At 48.3% G+C, this 20931-nt stretch overlaps 1 protein-coding gene across 1 annotated transcript in view; it reads left to right on the top strand.

Moving 5' to 3' along the window:
• LOC142290244 (uroplakin-3b-like) overlaps positions 1 to 14668 on the top strand; it is a 104181-nt gene extending 89513 nt beyond the window's left edge. The window contains exon 7 of the mRNA XM_075334194.1: positions 13937 to 14668. Within this exon, the coding sequence (XP_075190309.1) occupies positions 13937 to 14066 (130 nt within the window). The 3' untranslated portion in view covers positions 14067 to 14668. The remainder of the gene's footprint in view (positions 1 to 13936) is intronic.
• The last annotated feature ends 6263 nt before the right edge of the window (positions 14669 to 20931 follow it).

The following is a 20931-nucleotide window of genomic DNA, read 5'->3' as shown; positions in this document are numbered from 1 at the left end:
TGCAGAAGGGCAGATTGCAGAATACCCTGTGACAACCTTATAGGCCAGGGCGTCACATATATATATATATATATATATATATATATATATATATACTAGCTGTAGTACCCGGGCATTGCCCGGGATAGTAACTGTCTCTTTGTCTCTCTCCCAGTCTCTGTCTATCTCTCTGTCTGTCTCTTTCCTTGTCTGTCTGTCTCTATGTCTCTGTCTGACTATTTCTATCTATGTCTGTATTTGTATCAATCTATCGGTCTCCATCTCTGTGTCTGTCTGTCTCTCTCTATCTCTGTGTCTGTCTCTATGTGTGTGTCTGTCTCTTTCCCCGTCTGTCTCTTTCCCCGTCTGTCTCTTTCCCCGTCTGTCTCTTTCCCCGTCTGTCTCTTTCCCCGTCTGTCTCTTTCCCCGTCTGTCTCTTTCCCCGTCTGTCTCTTTCCCCATCCGTCTCTTTCCCCATCTGTCTCTTTCCCCTTCTGTCTCTTTCCCCATCTGTCTCTTTCCCCATCTGTCTCTTTCCAGGGCTGTCTCTTTCCAGGGCTGTCTCTTTCCCGGGCTGTCTCTTTCCCCGTCTGTTTCTTTCCCCTTCTGTCTCTTTCCCCATCTGTCTCTTTCCCCATCTGTCTCTTTCCCCATCTGTCTCTTTCCAGGGCTGTCTCTTTCCAGGGCTGTCTCTTTCCAGGGCTGTCTCTTTCCCCGTCTGTCTCTTTCCCCGTCTGTCTCTTTCCCCGTCTGTCTCTTTCCCCGTCTGTCTCTTTCCCCGTCTGTCTCTTTCCCCGTCTGTCTCTTTCCAGGGCTGTCTCTTTCCAGGGCTGTCTCTTTGCCCATCTGACTCTTTCCCCGTCTGTCTCTTTCCCCGTCTGTCTCTTTCCCCGTTTGTCTCTTTGCCCATCTGACTCTTTCCCCGTCTGTCTCTTTCCCCGTCTGTCTCTTTCCCCGTCTGTCTCTTTCCCCGTCTGTCTCTTTCCCCGTCTGTCTCTTTCCCCGTCTGTCTCTTTCCCCGTCTGTCTCTTTCCCCGTCTGTCTCTTTCCCCGTCTGTCTCTTTCCCCGTCTGTCTCTTTCCCCGTCTGTCTCTTTCCCCGTCTGTCTCTTTCCCCATCTGTCTCTTTCCCCGTCTGTCTCTTTCCCCGTCTGTCTCTTTCCCCATCTGTCTCTTTCCCCGTTTGTCTCTTTGCCCATCTGACTCTTTCCCCGTCTGTCTCTTTCCCCGTTTGTCTCTTTCCCCGTTTGTCTCTTTCCCCGTCTGTCTCTTTCCCCGTCTGTCTCTTTCCAGGGCTGTCTCTTTGCCCGTCTGACTCTTTGCCCGTCTGACTCTTTGCCCGTCTGACTCTTTGCCCGTCTGACTCTTTGCCCGTCTGACTCTTTGCCCATCTGACTCTTTGCCCATCTGACTCTTTCCCCGTTTGTCTCTTTCCCCGTCTGTCTCTTTCCCCGTCTGTCTCTTTCCCCGTCTGTCTCTTTCCAGGGCTGTCTCTTTGCCCGTCTGACTCTTTGCCCGTCTGACTCTTTGCCCGTCTGACTCTTTGCCCGTCTGACTCTTTGCCCGTCTGACTCTTTCCCCGTCTGACTCTTTCCCCGTCTGACTCTTTCCTCGTCTGTCTCTTTCCCCGTCTGTCTCTTTCCCCGTCTGTCTCTTTCCCCGTCTGTCTCTTTCCCCGTCTGTCTCTTTCCCCGTCTGTCTCTTTCCCCGTCTGTCTCTTTCCCCGTCTGTCTCTTTCCCCGTCTGTCTCTTTCCCCGTCTGTCTCTTTCCCCATCTGTCTCTTTCCCCATCTGTCTCTTTCCCCATCTGTCTCTTTCCCCATCTGTCTCTTTCCAGGGCTGTCTCTTTCCCCGTCTGTCTCTTTCCCCGTCTGTCTCTTTCCAGGGCTGTCTCTTTGCCCATCTGTCTCTTTCCGGGTCTGTCTCTTTCCAGGTCTGTCTCTTTCTATGGCTGTCTCTTTCCAGGGCTTTCTCTATCCCCGTCTGTTTGTCTGTCTCTTTCCCCATCTGTCTCTGTCTGTGTATCTGTCTGTCTTTTTCTGTCTCTCTATCCATTTCTCCACCGACATCATATAACCTCACGCATAAGCTTCAACTAACACTTTATTTTGTTCCTATAGCAACCACTGACAGTTGCTATTAATAACCTATAGCTCCCACCTCCATTCAGTTTAATGGCGGCAGGATTTTAGAGACTAACTGTAAAGCACGGAGTTAAATTTTTCTGTCAAAACATAGTCTACGACGCACCCTGGGTCACATGGGGCGTCTGTGCAAAATTTCGTGATTGTAAATGCGACGGTGTGGATTCCTTTAGCGGACATACACACTCACACACACACACACACACACACACACACAGCTTTATATATTAAACTAGAAGGTGGCCCGATTCTAACGCATCGGGTATTCTAGAATTTATTGTGTAGTTAATGTATGATTTTTGTAATATATATATAAATGTTATGTGTAGTTGCAAAGTGTTTGTGTAGGGCGCTGTAAATGTTCTGGGTGTGGGGGTGTGTGAGAGTGGAGTTGTTTGTATGTTGCGTTGTGTGTGTTGCGTTATTTGTAGAGTCTTGTGTGTGGTGATGTGTGTGTTGCGCGGTTTGTGTGTGTGTGTGTTTTAGGGGGAGGTATGTTTTGTGCAGTGTGTGTGTGTTGGAGGAGTAGTCCTGGCGAGTGAGGAGTATAATAGGAGGAGTAGTACTGGGGAGAGATGAGTATAATAGGAGGAGTAGTCCTGGGGAGAGAGGAGTATAATAGGGGGAGTAGTCCTGCGAAGAGAGGAGTATAATAGGAGGAGTAGTCCTGGGGGGAGAGGAGTATAATAGGAGGATTAGTCCTGAGAGGAGAGGAGTATAAAAGGAGGAAGAGTCCTGGGGAGAGAGGAGTAGTCCTGGGAAGAGAGGAGTATAATAGGAGGAGTAGTCCTGGGGAGAGAGGAGTAGTGGGTATGTGTGTGTTTTGGGGGGAGGTATGTTTTGTGCAGTGTGTGTGTGTGTTGGAGGAGTAGTCCTGGAGGGAGAGGAGTATAATAGGAGGAATAGTCCTGGGGGTGAGGAGTATAATAGGAGGAGTAGTCCTGGGGAAAGAGGAGTATAATAGGATGAGTAGTCCTGGGGGAAGAGGAGGATAATAAGTGGAGTAGTCCTGGGGGGAGAGGAGGATAATAGGAGGAGTAGTCCTGGGGGGAGAGGAGTCTAATAGGAGGAGTATTCCTGGGGGGAGAGAAGAATAATAGGAGGAGTAGTCCTGGGGGGAGAGGAGGATAATAGGAGGAATAGTCCTGGGGAGAAAGGAGGATAATAGGAGGAGTAGTCCTGGGGTGAGAGGAGTATAATAGAAGTAGTCCTGGGGGGAGAGGAGTATAATAGGAGGAGTAGTCCTGGGGGGAGAGGAGTATAATAGGAGGAGTAGTCCTGGGGGGAGAGGAGGATAATAGTTGGAGTAGTCCTGGGGGGAGAGGAGAATAATAAGAGGAGCAGTCCTGGGGAGAGAGGAGTATAATAGGAGGAGTAGTCCTGGGGAGAGAGGAGTAGTCCTGGGAAGAGAGGAGTATAATAGGAGGAGTAGTCCTGGGGAGAGAGGAGTATAATAGGTGGAGTAGTCCTGGGGAGAGAGGAGTATAATAGGAGGACTAGTCCTGGGGGGAGAGGAGGATAATAGAAGGAGTAGTCCTGGTGAGAGAGGAGTATAATAGGTGGAGTAGTCGTGGGGAGAGAGGCGTATAATAGGTGGAGTAGTCCTGGGGAGAGAGGAGTATAATAGGAGGAGTAGTCCTGGGGAGAGAGGAGTATAATAGGAGGAGTAGTCCTGGGGAGAGAGGAGGATAATAGCAGAAGTAGTCCTGGGGAGAGAGGAGTATAATAGGAGGAGTAGTCCTGGGGAGAGAGGATGATAATAGCAGAAGTAGTCCTGGTGAGAGAGGAGTATAATAGGTGGAGTAGTCGTGGGGAGAGAGGCGTATAATAGGTGGAGTAGTCCTGGGGAGAGAGGAGTATAATAGGAGGAGTAGTCCTGGGGAGAGAGAAGTATAATAGGAGTAGTAGTCCTGGGGAGAGAGGAGGATAATAGGAGGAGTAGTCCTGAGGAGAGAGGAGTCTAATAGAAGGAGGAGTAGTCCTGGGGAGAGAGGAGTATAATAGGAGTAGTAGTCCTAGGGAGAGAGGAGTCTAATAGGAGGAGTTGTCCTGGGAGAGAGGAGTATAATAGGTGGAGAAGTCCTGGGGGGAGGTGTATAGGTGCCCAATGTGTGCGGTGTGGGTGGCCGAGCGGGTCAATGTGTGCAATGGGCGTGGCCGAGCGGGTTCAGTGTGCGCGGTGGGCGTGGCCGAGCGGGGTCAACGTGTGTGGTGGGCGTCGCCGAGCGGGGTGAACGTGTGGGGTGGCCGTAACCGAGCGGGTCAGCGTGTGCGGTGGGCGTGGCTGAGGGGGTCAGCGTGTGCGGTGGGCGTGGCCGAGCAGGTCAGCGTGTGCGGTGGGCGTGGCCGAGCGGGTCAGCATGTGCGGTGGGCGTGGCCAAGCGGGTCAGCGTGTGCGGTGGGCGTGGCCGAGCGGGCACAGTGTGCAGTGGGTGTGGCCGAGCGGGGTGGGCGAGCTGAGCGGCCAATGCGTGAGGGGGGCATGGCCGGACAGAGTCCAGCGGCCAATGCGACGGTTGTCACTGTAATGACTCATTTTGGAGCAAGACAGACAGACAGAATAAGGCAATTATATATATACTAGAAGGTGGCCCGATTCTAACGCATCGGGTATTCTAGAATTTATTGTGTAGTTACTGTATGATTTTTGTTATATATATATATATATATACAGTTAGGTCCAGAAATATTTGGACAGTGACACAAGTTTTGTTATTTTAGCTGTTTAGAAAAACATGTTCAGAAATACAATTATATATATGATATGGGCTGAAAGTGCACACTCCCAGCTGCAATATGAGAGTTTTCACATCCAAATCGGAGAAAGGGTTTAGGAATCATAGCTCTGTAATGCATAGCCTCCTCTTTTTCAAGGGACCAAAAGTAATTGGACAAGGGACTCTAAGGGCTGCAATTAACTCTGAAGGCGTCTCCCTCGTTAACCTGTAATCAATGAAGTAGTTAAAAGGTCTGGGGTTGATTACAGGTGTGTGGTTTTGCATTTGGAAGCTGTTGCTGTGACCAGACAACATGCGGTCTAAGGAACTCTCAATTGAGGTGAAGCAGAACATCCTGAGGCTGAAAAAAAAGAAAAAATCCATCAGAGAGATAGCAGACATGCTTGGAGTAGCAAAATCAACAGTCGGGTACATTCTGAGAAAAAAGGAATTGACTGGTGAGCTTGGGAACTCAAAAAGGCCTGGGCGTCCACGGATGACAACAGTGGTGGATGATCGCCGCATACTTTCTTTGGTGAAGAAGAACCCATTCACAACATCAACTGAAGTCCAGAACACTCTCAGTGAAGTAGGTGTCTCTGTCTCTAAGTCAACAGTAAAGAGAAGACTCCATGAAAGTAAATACAAAGGGTTCACATCTAGATGCAAACCATTCATCAATTCCAAAAATAGACAGGCCAGAGTTAAATTTGCTGAAAAACACCTCATGAAGCCAGCTCAGTTCTGGAAAAGTATTCTATGGACAGATGAGACCAAGATCAACCTGTGCCAGAATGATGGGAAGAAAAAAGTTTGGAGAAGAAAGGGAACGGCACATGATCCAAGGCACACCACATCCTCTGTAAAACATGGTGGAGGCAACGTGATGGCATGGTCATGCATGGCTTTCAATGGCACTGGGTCACTTGTGTTTATTGATGACATAACAGCAGACAAGAGTAGCCGGATGAATTCTGAAGTGTACCGGGATATACTTTCAGCCCAGATTCAGACAAATGCAGCAAAGTTGATCGGACGGCGCTTCATAGTACAGATGGACAATGACCCCAAGCATACAGCCAAAGCTACCCAGGAGTTCATGAGTGCAAAAAAGTGGAACATTCTGCAATGGCCAAGTCAATCACCAGATCTTAACCCAATTGAGCATGCATTTCACTTGCTCAAATCCAGACTTAAGACGGAAAGACCCACAAACAAGCAAGACCTGAAGGCTGCGGCTGTAAAGGCCTGGCAAAGCATTAAGAAGGAGGAAACCCAGCGTTTGGTGATGTCCATGGGTTCCAGACTTAAGGCAGTGATTGCCTCCAAAGGATTCACAACAAAATATTGAAAATAAAAATTTTTTTTTTTGGGTTTGGTTTATTTGTCCAATTACTTTTGACCTCCTAAAATGTGGAGTGTTTGTAAAGAAATGTCTACAATTCCTACAATTTCTATCAGATATTTTTGTTCAAACCTTCAAATTAAACGTTACAATCTGCACTTGAATTCTGTTGTAGAGGTTTCATTTCAAATCCAATGTGGTGGCATGCAGAGCCCAACTCGCGAAAATTGTGTCACTGTCCAAATATTTCTGGACCTAACTGTATATATAGATGTTGTCTGTAGTTGCCAAGTATTTGTGTAGTGCGCTGCAAATGTTCTGGGTGTTGTCTGGGTGGGGGGGTGTGAGAGCGGTGTTGTTTGTGTGTTGCGTTGTTTGTAGAGCGCTGTGTGTCTGCAGCGTTGTGTGTGTTGTGTTGTTTGTGGAGTACTGTGTGTCTGCAGCATTGTGTGTGTGTGTGTGGTGCTGTATGTGTTACACGGTTTGTGTGGGTATGTGTGTGTTTTGGGGGGAGGTATGTTTTGTGCAGTGTGTGTGTGTGTGTTGGAGGAATAGTCCTGGAGGGAGAGGAGTATAATAGGAGGAATAGTCCTGGGGGTGAGGAGTTTAATAGGAGGAGTAGTCCTGGGGGTGAGGAGTTTAATAGGAGGAGTAGTCCTGGGGAAAGAGGAGTATAATAGGAGGAGTAGTCCTGGGGAAGAGGAGGATAATAGGTGGAGTAGTCCTGGGGGGAGAGGAGGATAATAGGAGGAGTAGTCCTGGGGGGAGAGGAGGATAATAGGAGGAGTAGTCCTGGGGAGAAAGGAGGATAATAGGAGGAGTAGTCCTGGGGTGAGAGGAGTATAATAGAAGTAGTCCTGGGGGGAGAGGAGTATAATAGGAGTAGTAGTCCTGGGGGGGGAGGAGGATAATAAGAGGAGCAGTCCTGGGGGGAGAGGAGGATAATAGGAGGAGTAGTCCTGGGGGAGAGGAGTATTATAGGAGGAGTAGTCCTGGAGATGAGGAGTATAATAGGAGGAGTAGTCCTGGAGGTGAGGAGGATAATAGGAGGAGTAGACCTGGGGGGAGAGGAGTATAATAGGAGGAGTAGTCCTGGGGGTGAGGAGTATAATAGGAGGAGTAGTCCTGGAGGTGAGGAATATAATAGGAGAAGTAGTCCTGGGGGGAGAGGAGGATAATAGGTGGAGTAGTCCTGGAGTGAAAGGAGGATAATAGATGAAGTAGTCCTGGAGGTGAGGAGTAGTCCTGGAGGTGAGGAGTATAATAGGAGGAGTAGTCCTGGAGAGAGAGGAGGATAATAGGAGAAGTAGTCCTGGGGAAGGGGAGTATAATAGAAGGAGTAGTCCTGGAGGAGAGGTGTCTGATAGGTGGAGTAGTCCTGGGGGGAGGTGTATAGGTGCCCAATGTGTGGGGGGCGTGGCCGAGTGGGGCAGACATGGCCGAGCGGGGGCGTGGCCGAGCTTGGGGGCGTGGCCGAGGGGGGCAACTATGCAAAGCGGTTTCCATAGTTACCTGATGTGTATCATTGTTATCAGCGTACGTGTGCCGGGAGTCGGGGTATGCTAGTAAGCATGGTACACATCAGGTAAGTATTCAAAGAGACAGTGCTGGGTCACTTGTTGGTCTCCTGCTGTGCAGCACGCATCAGCGTGTGATAGCGGGAGACCAACGATCTTAATGGGCAGGGAGTCGGCATACGCTGGTAACCATGCTACACAATATTACCCGATGTGTACCATGGTTACCAGTGTACCCCGCCCCCCGTACGCACAGGAGCCCAGACCAGCGTACGCCGGCAACCCCAGCAATGCGAGGGTAAGTGTCGGCTGGGTTGCCGGCGTACGCTGGTGTGGGCTCCCGGGGGTACAGCACTCACCTGGGAGTCGGGGCTCCATGTCGGTTCGGGGAATGCGTGCGGGGGGCGGGGCCAGAGCGAGCGTGCAATGCGTGAGGGGGGCGAGGCGTGGCCGAGTTGTCAATGCGTGCAGGGGGCCGGGGCGAGAGGCCAATCCGTGTGGGGGGCGGAGCCTGGGCGAGGCGAGCGGCCAATGAGACGCTTGTCACGGTAACGACAGAATTTTGGAGCAAGACAGACAGACAGACAGAATAAGGCAATTATATATATAGATAATGTTATGTAAAGTATAGGAAAGCACAAGATGTGGTGAAATGTATAGACGTAGCTGTGCAGGTAGTGATATAAAGTTATAACATAGGGTGTTGGTAAGGTAGGTTCCTCAGGAACTGACTGCAGTTGGGATTGGCACGTGGGGGAGGAGCTAGTACTTATAAAAAGGACAGTCTCCATCTTGTAATTGGGATGGGATTTTTTAACAGAAAAGAAAGCAAAGTGCTGGCTTTAGGTGTGAGGTATTACCAGATATCTCATTGTTAATTCCTGAATGTCTGGAGCTGACAGTTTGTGTTTAGTGCCAGGGTGAGCATACATTTTTCCTCTGACGGGGAAAACGTACATAAAGTTTGGCTGTGGGAACAATTGATCAATTGTTGACCAATTCACACCCGGGCGATTTTCGGTTTTGTTTTTTGCTCCCCTTCTTCGAAGAGCCGTCACTTTATTATTTTTCTTTCAATCCTGTCATATGAAGGCTTATTTTGGCAGGATGAATTGTACTTTTGAATGAAACCATTAGTTTTACCATAAAGTGTACTGAAAAATGGGAAACAAATTCCAACTGCGGTGAAATAGCAAAAAAAATGCAATTTCACAATTGTTTATAGGATATTTTATTCCCTGTGTATACTATATGGTAAAACTAATGTGTCCGTATGATGCCTCAGGTCGGTATGAGTTTGTAGATCCCAAACATGTATACTGTTAATTTTATCTAAGGGTACTTTCACACTTGCATTCAGCGGAGTCCGTCACTATGGAGAATAGCGCAGTCCGTTAACGCACTGCGCTATTCTCCATAGACTTGTATGGATGACGCACTGTAACGCAAGTGTTAGCGTTGCATACGACGCAGCGTCATTATTTTGACTCTGCGTCGGGCGGAAGGAACGCAGCATGTAACTTTTTTTGAGCAGCTGATCACCCGGCAGCCGGCTACTGTGAGTAATCAACTGATCACCCGTCGGCCGGCTACTGTGAGTAATCAACTAATCACCCGGCGGCCGGCTACTGTGAGTGATCGGCTGATCTCCCGACGGCCGACTACTGTTAGCGATCAGCTGATCGTTCACAATAGTCTGCCGACGGTAAAACTGTAAAAAAACCAAAACGGATTCCGTTGTTTTGCAGCATCCATTGCATCCGTTGTGCCACTATATGCAACACATCCGTTGCACCCGTCACACAACGCAATGCAACGGATGCCGTTCAACGCAAGTGTGAAAGTAGCCTAAGAGGTAAAAAAAAAAGTTTGTCCAAAAAAAAAGGTAGTGCTTTTGGCGCCATTTTCTGAGACCCGTAGCGTTTTCATTTTTTGGGATCTGGGGCTCAGTGATGGCTTATTTTTTTTGTGTCTTCAGTTGATGTTTTTAATTTACCATTTTTGTTCATATGCTATGTTTTGATTGTCTGTTATCACATTTTAAAAAATTTTTGCGGAGACCAAAACACATAATTTTCTAGTTTGTATTTTTTTTTATCGCCAAGCTGAGTGCTGATCAGATTAATTGATTTTATATTTTAAAATATCAAGCATTTCTGAACGCAGCGATACCAAATGTGTGTATGTTTTAATTTTTTTAACTTTTATTTTCAATGGAGGGTAATTTGAACTTTTTCTCGGGACAAATTATTTTTTTCTTCATATTTTTAAAAAACTTTTTTTTACATTTTTTATTTATTTTACTAGTCCCCTTCACTTGTTCAAATCTGCTGATCAGAACTGCACAGCTCTGATCAGCAGAAGTGCAGCTTTCCTGTGAGAGCTGGCGCTCTGTCAGCTCTCACAGTAAACAGGTCATGATAGCGACCAGGGGTCATCGCAGCAGGTGGTCATTGTTCTATAGCCGTGTGCTGTGCCTTCAAATGAAGCAGAGCTAGGATTTCATTGTGGGACCCTCGGGATTTGAAGGATTTTTTCGGTATTTGTCTTTATTTCTTTTCACTTACAGATTAATAATGGGGGGGTCTCATAGACACCTCCCATGTACTATTGGCAATCGAGAAGTGCCGAGTAAATTGCCAGGACTGTTGCATCTAATGGATGCAGCAATTCTGGGTGGCTGCAGGCTGCTATTTTAAGGCTGGGGGGCCTAATAAGCACGGATTTTCTCAGCCTGAAAATACCAACCCCCAGCTGTCGGGCTTTATCATGGCTGAATATCAAAATTGGGGGGGATCGCAAGTCAGTTTTTAAAATTATTTATTTAAATAATTAAAATGAAAAAAGCTGCATGTGTTTCCTCTTATTTTGATACACAGCCAATATAAGTGCACGCTGGAGGCTTAAGCCTGTAGCTATATGCTTTATCTATGTTGGGTATTATAATATGGGGGAACCCTACACCATTTTATTTATTTATGTATTTTTATACCACGATAGACCTGCAGACAGAGTCTGTTATTGCAAGCAGTCAGACACGCTACCACTCAGCATGGGGGCGTGGTCTAACTGCAACCATAGAAGCTGGTGGGAGAAGCAATGAATATGAATGAGGCTAATGCACGTGTAGCACCCAGGGATATGGGGTACTCAGTTCCGGGCAGTGTACGTCTTGGGGATGTCATGATGGTGGCCGTCATCCAGTTCCGTGCCCTGGGCCCTTTTTGTAATGGGGTTATTTAAAGGGGATTTGTGAATAAAGTTATTCATGACGCCACTTGCGGTGTTGCGGCTAAGTGTAGGGAGCCGCCGCTGCACAATGTCTCTATTGGGGCTGATGGTATTAGCAGCTGGTATGGTGGTCTCTCCGCAAGTATGGGTATTGTACCAGTGGGTGTATGGTGCGGTGGACGTCGGAAGAAGGAGTCCAGACAGGTATTCAGTGCAACTGGTTTACTCACTGTTCTTAAGGTGTTAGCTGGTTGCCCAAGGCCGTCCGGTTTCGCCTCCAGTTCCCCTTCGTCCCAGTGCTAGTCTGGTTCTCTGGTACCTTCTTCCCCTGCACCTGTCTCTGGTAAGTGGGTCCCTGTGGTATGGAACACTGGGGGTCCCCGGTCTGTGGTTTGTCCACCTCTCTGTCCGCCTGACGGTAGCGTGAACCCTGTGGGGTTGGAGTCTCTGGTCCAGTCCCCGGCTCTCTTTGCTACTGAGTCTTCGAATTCTTTGGGGTCAGCAAGGTCCTGTGCAGGTATTAACAGGTCGGCTTGAAGCTCTCTCCTGTCCTAGGGTCCTGTACCCGGTCGGTGCGTAGTTCCGGGAGTACTCCACCGAACTCCACTGGCAACCACCTTTCCTGGGTACCAGGTCACCGTCAACCCGGATCAGGATGTTGCTCAGTCACACCTTTACTCCTCAACTACTACTGTCCTGTCGGTGTCTGCTCCCTTTCACTGCAGACTTCCTTCTCTCTACTGTCTTCCTGTGTTCTGACTACATGCCACAGTTTGTCCGTTCCACCTGGTCAACTAGTGGACTGGAGTGGCTCCACCTCTAGTGGGCCATCCTTTGTTCCCACCCTAGCTTAGTACCATTGTATGGGGGATTGTTGGGGAAAACTGGGATTACCTGGGTTTTTGGTGTTACCGGCACTGGGGTTCTGGGTCCCTAAGGGGGTAGGCCCTGCATCCTTGTGGGGATGCAGGACCTTGTAGCACCCTGATGGGTTCAGGGGCACTACACACGTCCCGGAGGTAGAATGAGAGGCCACAGGAGCAGTTACAGCAGTGCTGGAGACATAAGTATTGCGCTCCTATACCCTAATCCCTTCTACCACCATATTTAACTGCCATATTCTAGCCACCATAGACTTATATGGGGGCCAGCACCCGGCCAGATACCTGGGATCAATTCCAAGCCGAAATAGTTTTTTTTTTTGTTTTCAACCTGGTTAGACCCGCTGATCTCGGGTATGAGCGAGTCCGCCCATCACTAAAATGGTGGTCAAAAACACACAAAAAATTGGCATGCTTCTTCTTTTTGCTGCACCCCTAAACTGCAAGGAAAAAAGAACAAACCTGCGCACTGCATTTCTGAATTCTCATAGACTTTGCTGGGGAAAGAAAGACATACAGTTTTGGGCAACAAACTGAACCAAAAAATGCAGCAAAAATGTTGCAAAAAAAATGCAGCGTGTGCACAAGGCCTTAGGCAGGTTTCCCACATCCGGCATTTCGCCGCTTTGCTGCATCCGTCACACTCCAGTTCAGTGCAATACAGTACAATGGCATCGCAGCAAGCTCCAGTTACATGCTGTCATGTGACCGGAGCATGTGACCGGAGCTTGCCGCGATGCCATTGTACTGTATTGCACTGTACTGGAGTGTGGCGGATCCGGCAAAGCGTCGAAATGCCGGATGTGTAAAACCGGCCTTAGGGTATGTGCGCACGTTGCTTTTTACCTGCTTTTTTGCTGCTTTTTCTTCTGCGCTGTTTAATGCCAAAATGGATGTGTTCTTCTATTCAAGCAAAGTCTATGGGAATTTGGGTTTCTTGTTCACACTATGTTGTTCAAAATGCTGCCTTTGGTCAAAAACTCAGCTTTGCAGTGCAAAACCCAAATGGCAAAAACAATTGACATGTTGCTTCTTTGAAAAGCTGAGTTTTTGACCAAAGTTCTGCCACAAAAAGGCAGCATTTTGAACAACATAGTGTGAACAAGAAACCCAAATTCCCATAGACTTTGCTTGAATAGAAGAACACATCCATTTTGGCATTAAGGGTATGTGCGCACGTTGCTTTTTACCTGCTTTTTACCTGCTTTTTTGCTGCTTTTTCTTCTGCGCTGTTTAATGCCAAAATGGATGTGTTCTTCTATTCAAGCAAAGTCTATGGGAATTTGGGTTTCTTGTTCACACTATGTTGTTCAAAATGCTGCCTTTTTGTGGCAGAACTTTGGTCAAAAACTCAGCTTTGCAGTGCAAAACCCAAATGGCAAAAACAATTGACATGTTGCTTCTTTGAAAAGCTGAGTTTTTGACCAAAGTTCTGCCTCAAAAAGGCAGCATTTTGAACAACATAGTGTGAACAAGAAACCCAAATTCCCATAGACTTTGCTTGAATAGAAGAACACATCCATTTTGGCATTAAACAGCGCAGAAGAAAAAGCAGCAAAAAAGCAGGTAAAAAGCAGGTAAAAAGCAACGTGCGCACATACCCTAAACAGCGCAGAAGAAAAAGCAGCAAAAAAGCAGGTAAAAAGCAGGTAAAAAGCAACGTGCGCACATACCCTTAGACAGCTTCATAGAAAGAGGGTTTTAAAAAAAGTTGTTCCTCTTAGGATAGGGTAGCATAAGCCATATTTTTTTACATACAAAAAGAAGTGCAACACAAAAAGCCATGTAAATTTGCCTTCCACAATTGTATTGTGCTGCAAAACCTTTTGCCTTTTTCATCAGTGAATACTGTAAAAACAAACCCCAAAAAAAGACATTTCTTTCCATTTATTAGTACATTATTGGTAAATTACATGATGCTATAAAAATATAATTCGTTCCAAAACCTCCCCAAAAAACAACTAAAATATAGTTTTATTCACCTGAGTGATGAAAATATTATGGGGATTTCTTAGTTCGATTAGAATAGAAAAAAAAAAATCAAATTAGGAGTATATTAAAATGACATAATTCTTTCATAAAATATTATTTGTTGATGTGTTCATTTATGTTCCTTTTTTTAGGCAAAACTTAATATGTTGCAAGAAGACAGAAAAACGAGAAAACCCCATTCCTCAAGTACAGAATCTGAAGAACTATAAGACCCACCACGCACCTGACAATACTGAACTATACGTTGAGCCAAAAGCCTAATCAGCAGCTATGCCAGAAATCCCTTAAGCAATGTTTGTTTCAATAGTGACCTAGTGTATAATGTCATTTTGTTATTATACCCAGCGTATAATATAATTTTATTATTATACCCGGTATATAATGTAATTTCATTATTATACCCCGTATATAATATCATTTCATTACTATACACCATATATAATGTAATTTCATTATTATACCCAATGTATAATATCATTTTGTTATTATACTCTGTATATAATGTCCTTTCCTGCTATGATTCTGCATGTCTTATAGAATTATGAATTAGTGGTGGAGGATTTGTAAAGCAAAGCGCATTTTTGTTTTCATTTGTGCAGAATAACCTGAATGTAATACTATATGATAGTAATATGTATGCAAATTGTGGCAATCATAGATGTGATTTTGTCCCATTCTTGTCACATTGGGAAGCATGACAAAGGAGGCAGGCTATGGCTGTCCTACTATAGTGCCAAATTAATATCGGCATAAACATTCATTCTAGGTCATTTACATGGAAAAGATGTGGCACCATTAATTGGCTTGGCACTACAGGCTCCTCTCATTTCCAAATAACAATTTTAGCTTGAAAATATAGAGAATTTGTCATCACTAATATTACATTGTGACAATAAAGATGTTCTGCTGAGAATCCATCCATTTTATATAAAATTAGGAAAATGGTCTGACTCACAGAGACTATTTTAGTATGAATAACAGAATTTTTTATCATTTTACATGGCACATTCATGATATCTCATTTTGTAAATTTCCTTAGAAATATGTAAATGGCTAATTCAAAGTTAGTGTGGTGTAGGAGGTGGTCGAGCCCTGCAATATAAAGTATATAGTCATATACAGTGTAAAGTGTTATGCCTATTGCTAAATGTGTATCTTGATAGGTATGCTGCTAGCTGGGTGCAGGTTCCAGATACAGTAGATTGGGACTTACCAGAGGCGTCTGATGGTTGGGCTGAGATAGCAGCAGGATGCAAGAGATAGGGTTAAAGGGGTAGTGGCAAATGTGCGAAAAAGGTTGGTTGGAAGGTCTCGAGATGAGTCAGTCTAGAATAGAGTTCAAGTGTGAAGATATATGGCCTCGGTGCTAAGGAAGGTCACGGAACCCTGAGGTATACTCGAGAGGTCTAGAGGCTATGGCTCACCCCCACAGGCTAAAGGCTGCTTTACACGTAGCGACATCTCTAGCGATGTAATTCGCGATCGCACCCTCCCCCGTCGTTTGTGAGTCACGGGCAATTGCTAACAACGTCGCTGTGGCCGGCAAACAACCTCTTTTCTAAGGGGGCGGTTCATGCGGCATCACAGCGATGTCACACAGCAGGCCACCAATAGAAGCGGAGGGGCAGAGAGCAGCCGCATGAACGTCACTCCCACCTCGTTGTCGGAGGTCGCAGGAACGCTGTTCATCGTTCCCGGGGTGTCACACATAGCGATGTGTGCTGCCTCAGGAACGACGAACAACCTGCGTCCAGAACGAGCAACGATATTTTGAAAATGAACGACGTGTCAACAATCAACAATTTGGTGAGTATTTGGGATCGTTAGCGGTCGCTCGTACGTGTCACACGCAACGACGTCGCTAACGAGGCCGGATGTGCGTCACGAATTCCGTGACCCCAGCGATATCACGTTAGCGATGTTGTTGCATGTAACGGGGCCTTTAGAGAGTCATCTGGCTAGAGAGCTGCTGAGGTCCAGAATCGGATGAAGTTGGACGGAGTCGGGGGAAGGAGACAAAAACCCCGGAGCTTGAGGACAGAATAGCGGAGGTAGTACCCCACAGAGAGAGGAACAAAGCAAAAGGAAGGCCATGTCTGACATAATAGTGTGAAGAATAAAGTGAACTGTCTGCTTGGTGAGCTCAGGTGTCGCATGTGTTTAAGACTGTCTACAATTAGGGCCGTCAGCGGATGACAGACACCCGGCTGAAGAAACCAGTAAGTGTCGTGCACCCCAACCCAACATCCCATGAGCACACAGAGTTTCCTTAGTGAAGGAGTGCGGTGCCTGTGTGGCCTGGAGCCCGTACCTTTGTTCAAGTGGGGCTGCGAGCAGGGTTGTTTTCCACATAACCCAATAACGAAGGCTGCGAGAAAGATGCCTAAGAGTAAAGGACTTTTGGCAGTGATAATAAAGATGGCAGGACATAGCCAGGGACAGAAAAAGAGCCCCACCCATCGTGGGTGGTACAGAGGAAAAAGCACAAAGCGAGACCCTGTGTGCTCGAAAGCTAGGGATTAAGAAACACTGCATGTTTAGTAGTGCCCACCTCTAGTCTGTGTACGTAAGAGAGGGAGCCTGCCCTGGGGAACGAGAGGCTCTGAAGAAATGAGTGGAGGAACCGGAAGAGGCCTCACTCTGGCGGGTATTGCCCGGAAATGGAGCCGCCACCAACAATTTAGAGTGGTGCCATTTCAGTGGACAGTGGAAAGCAAGATGAGTCGAGTGAGAGACATGGAGCCATTCTTAGCCAGAGACAGCTGCTTGTACAGATTGCGCACCCGTAGTGTCGCGGCCGCCAAAGCTGGTCTGACTGGGTCGCCCAGATGCAAAGGGTAAAGAAGGTCTGCCGGGAGGTCTGAAGATGTAGAAAGAGATTCATGGAGAGCAAAATTCGTGGCACCAGTTCGCAGCCGCTGAAGACCCAGGTTTCACCATGTTGGGTAGCGGTCGTGGCGATGACCCCCAAACCACCTTGCATCTGAAAAAAGAGGGTTTAGTAGCTGCAGGCAAAGTGGGCAGTGAGTGACACAGGACACAGCCAAGAAGCATCAGAGCAAGAAGTATCCTCAATATCACAGTCACCAGTGACCGCACTGGCCGTGCGTGAGTCCCCCTGGTAAAGGGCCCCAACCCCAACAGCAAGTGGCCAAAAAGCTCCCGGCCTTACATCCCACAGAGATTAAAGTGATCCTTTCACCACTTTTTTGGCCTATAAGGTCTATAAGGCCTATAAGAGCCCAGGCCGGGAGTATAACACAAAAACACTTACCTAACGGTCGCGCGGTGGGCCTAATGGGCGTCTCCATTGTCTGGTTCCCGGTGCCGCATCTTTTGGCCATCTTTGATCTCCTTCTCTAGCCGTGGTGCATGACGGGTCCGATGTCATATACACTCGCCGACATTCAGGTCCTAAGCAGGCGCACTTTGATCTGATCTGCCCTGAGCAGGGCATATCAAAGTATTGTAGTGCGCAGGCGCAGGACTGGCGAGTGTGTATGACATAGCCGCGTCATGCACACAGGCTTCAGAAAGAGGACGAAGATGGTCGAAAGAGGCGGCGCTGGCATCGGACAACGGAGACACCCATTAGGCCCACTGTGCGACCGTTAGGTAAGTATTATAAAGTGTTTTTTATGTTATACCCCGGCCTGGGCTCTTATATACAGCATGTTAGAATGCTGTATATAAGAGCCCGGTGGTGGTGGCCGCAGCTTATAGGCCAAAAAACTGGTGACAGGTTCCCTTTAAGTGGGTGGCCTGGGTTATCGAGGGGAAGAAGATGTGGGAGGCCTGGGTCCAGGCTCAGTTAGCACTCCCTGGCAGTGGTGCAGTTGGCAGCCACCTTACCCACGGGATGATCTGTCACCTTGACCAAAAGTGGGGTTATGGCTTTATCCAGGAGGAAGAGACAGTATAAAAGTGTATGTAAAAGCTGGATCGGTGTGCGAGGATCCCACTCTAAACTGGGGAGACCGAGTCCGCTTTGTCAAGAAGGACGGGCCCTGGGGGTGGTACGCGGTGGCTGTCATACACACCATGGCAAAGGAAGCCTTCTGGCAGGTGCAGCATCCCGAAGAACTCTCACCGAGAGACACTACCGCAATGGCACTGACCCTGCAGTTACCCCATTCTAGCGGGGAGAATTTCCAGTTTCCCTGGTGCGACATTAAAGTCCCAACTCGGGGCACCAGAGGTGGTGAGCACCCCATTGGTGGTAACATTGCACAGGGAGCCCACTCACCTGTATATGTTAAGCTGGCCAAATCCAAAGCCAGCTGTGTGTGAGACGGGCCACAGTCTGTGTGGATCTGAGGATGTTTTTTTTTTTTAACTGCCCACAGTTGTGCTCATTGCACCAAGATGAGCAGGCTATTTTGTGTTCCAGGTGGGGGGCAACAGGTCAGGAGATGCAGCCTCTGAAGTTGCCCTGGAGTGGCCAGAATTTTGTTTTTATTTTCCTTCCCCCAGGAACCCTGAGTGGTGAAAGAACTGCCCCACTATGCCCTTGCTCCATGGACACAATGGCAAAGAGAGACTGTTATCTGTTGGCGACTGCTGGTCTTAAGATTGCACCCTCGTCCAGATGAGTGATGTAAACTCTGGCCTATGGCCGTAACTTATGTGGATTTAAAGGAAATTCTTAACAGTTTTTATTATTTGTTTAAAAATGTTTTTTTTTTATATATATATATATATATATATATATATATATATATATATATATATATATATATATATATAAAAAACGAGTGTATATTCAAACTTATGGATGGGCATGACCTTATTTAAGCTGGGAGGTGTGAAGGAGGTGGTCAACCCTTGCAAAATTAAAAAGTATATGGTTTTGTTATGCTACTAACTAGGTGCAGGTTCCAGACATAGTAGGGCGGAACTGTTGCCAGAGACACCACCTGCTGGTTGGGCTGAGATAAAGGCAGAATGGAAGAGCGATAGGGGCCCGCGCTGCAGATCAGCAGCCGCTCCTGTCAGTGAGAGGAGCTGCGCTGTTCGTGCATTTTCAGTAGCAGCGGCCGGGCAGCGTGAGCTCTGCCCCCTCCAGTCTCTGCCTGTGATTACTGTACACTGTGCTGCCGGCCTCTGCAGGAGATAGATCAGGTAAGGGCAGCAGAGCAGTGACCGGCACGTTTGTGAGGCAGCACTTACCGTGCCTCTCCATTCCAGCAGCGCAGGCTGTATATACTCTGCCTCCCTTCTCATCGCTCTGTGCAGTCATCCACAGTGTCCGATCATTTATTTACTGATGTGCGATCATGTGGAGAGGGGTGAGCTGTGGCAGGAAAGTTTATCTGACCTTCTTTACGTTCTATGTTATCTTAATGTAAACCGTTCAGGGTGCTGCTTTGCTTTGGACACTTTGGGATTTGGTGGGGGGGGATGAGGAGGATGAGGCTGATAAGGTGATTGGGGCTATCCCACAGAATCAGTCACACTGTGGGCAGTGGGGGAAGTGTTTGCAGCAGTTTGATGAAAGCAGTGTAAAGGGGTGCCAGGGGTGCCTCTGGCCTTGTAGTCGTGGCCCTTGCAATCAGGCTTACCCCTGGTTCCACCGTCCCTATGGGGACAGGAGATGACTTGGTGGGGCAGAGTGTGGTGGTGTTGCAGATGTTATCCGGCGCACAAACACTCTTCAGGCAGGGTTCGATGCAATGAACAAACATTCTTTTATTCTTCACAAAGTCCCAAACAAAGCAATAAAGGTGATGATACGCTTTCTTAGCTGGGGGAAGCCTGTCCTTGCGTCCCCTCCAGTGGGGATGTGCCTGACTACTCCACTTCGCCCGGCTCCCACTTCTGGCTACCCACAGCCCGGACCCACACCGGACTGCTTCACACTATGAGGTTCCGCCCGCTCCTTTTCTCACCGGCTTCCCTGGTTTCCAGCTCCCACACTCTGCCCCGGCTCTGCTGCTCCGCTCCTGTCCCCGAGACGACTGCTCCCTTGATCTAATCTTTTCCTCACACCCTTGCTCTCTCCTCCCCTTGTCTCTGCCGGCTCCTCCTCCCCACTGTGGTGACAGCCGTCCCACCCGGCCACTAGGGGTACCCTAACACAATACACATGCACATACAAATAAAACATTTTTATTAGTAACATTTCCGGGTTAACTATGCTCCCTTTTGCAGGGGTCTGCTCACCCACTGCATACCTCCCCTCTTAAAACCCGAGCCTCCCGGCACGGCTCTTACTTAAAACACACAGAAGCACGTAAAGTCTGCAATACCGTCCACAATAGGCGCAGCACCCACATAGAGGGCACCAGTGTGCCCAGTTCTCCTCCTCTGGACGGCCACCAGTGTGCGCAGCTCTCCTCCTCTGGACGGCCACCAGTGTGCGCAGCTCTCCTCCTCTGGACGGCCTTCAGTGTGCCCAGTTCTCCTCCTCTGGACGGCCACCAGTCCCGCGCAGCACTCCTCCTCTGGACGGCCACCAGTGTGCGCAGCTCTCCTCCTCTGGACGGCCACCAGTGTGCCCAGTTCTCCTCCTCTGGACGGCCACCAGTGTGCGCAGCTCTCCTCCTCTGGACGGCCACCAGTGTGCCCAGTTCTCCTCCTCTGGACGGCCACCAGTCCCGCGCCCGGCGGTTTCTGCAGCGCTCCCGGTCCTTCTTTCAACTAGCGCCCGGAGGCTCAACAGCGCTCCCGGTCTTAGATGGGCGCCCGGAGGCTTGGCAACAGCGCTCCCGGTCTTAGATGGGGCGACTGCCCGTACAAACACACAGAAGGGAGCTCGTCCCGTGAAACTTTAAAAGTACTTCTGCCGGCTAAACGGCGCCGGACTTAAACAACAGATCAGCAGTGGTGACTTACTCTGGGGGCCAGACCCTCTTCCATTCCTCTGCTTGGGCCTGGATGTATGCCCCCAGGGATTGTCCCGGCTGCTGACGGATCCTCTGGAAGGACACAGGGGCGTAGGGTGGCTCCACAGGCGTAGCTGCTGCAGCTCCTCTCGGTGGTGAAGGCGTCGCTGCCCCTGACAATCTTGCTGGTAACGGCGGCGGTGTCAATGCTGAGACTGGGTCGAGTGGAGGCGGGTCTTCGTTTCCCGCTCTTAAACGGACTCCACCCCCAGCCTCACGCATCATCTTGACTCCTCCGCTGA

Source organism: Anomaloglossus baeobatrachus, chromosome 2, assembly GCF_048569485.1.
Source record: "Anomaloglossus baeobatrachus isolate aAnoBae1 chromosome 2, aAnoBae1.hap1, whole genome shotgun sequence".
NCBI classification, from domain to species: domain Eukaryota; kingdom Metazoa; phylum Chordata; class Amphibia; order Anura; family Aromobatidae; genus Anomaloglossus; species Anomaloglossus baeobatrachus.
This window is presented reverse-complemented; position numbering and strand designations above follow the sequence as displayed.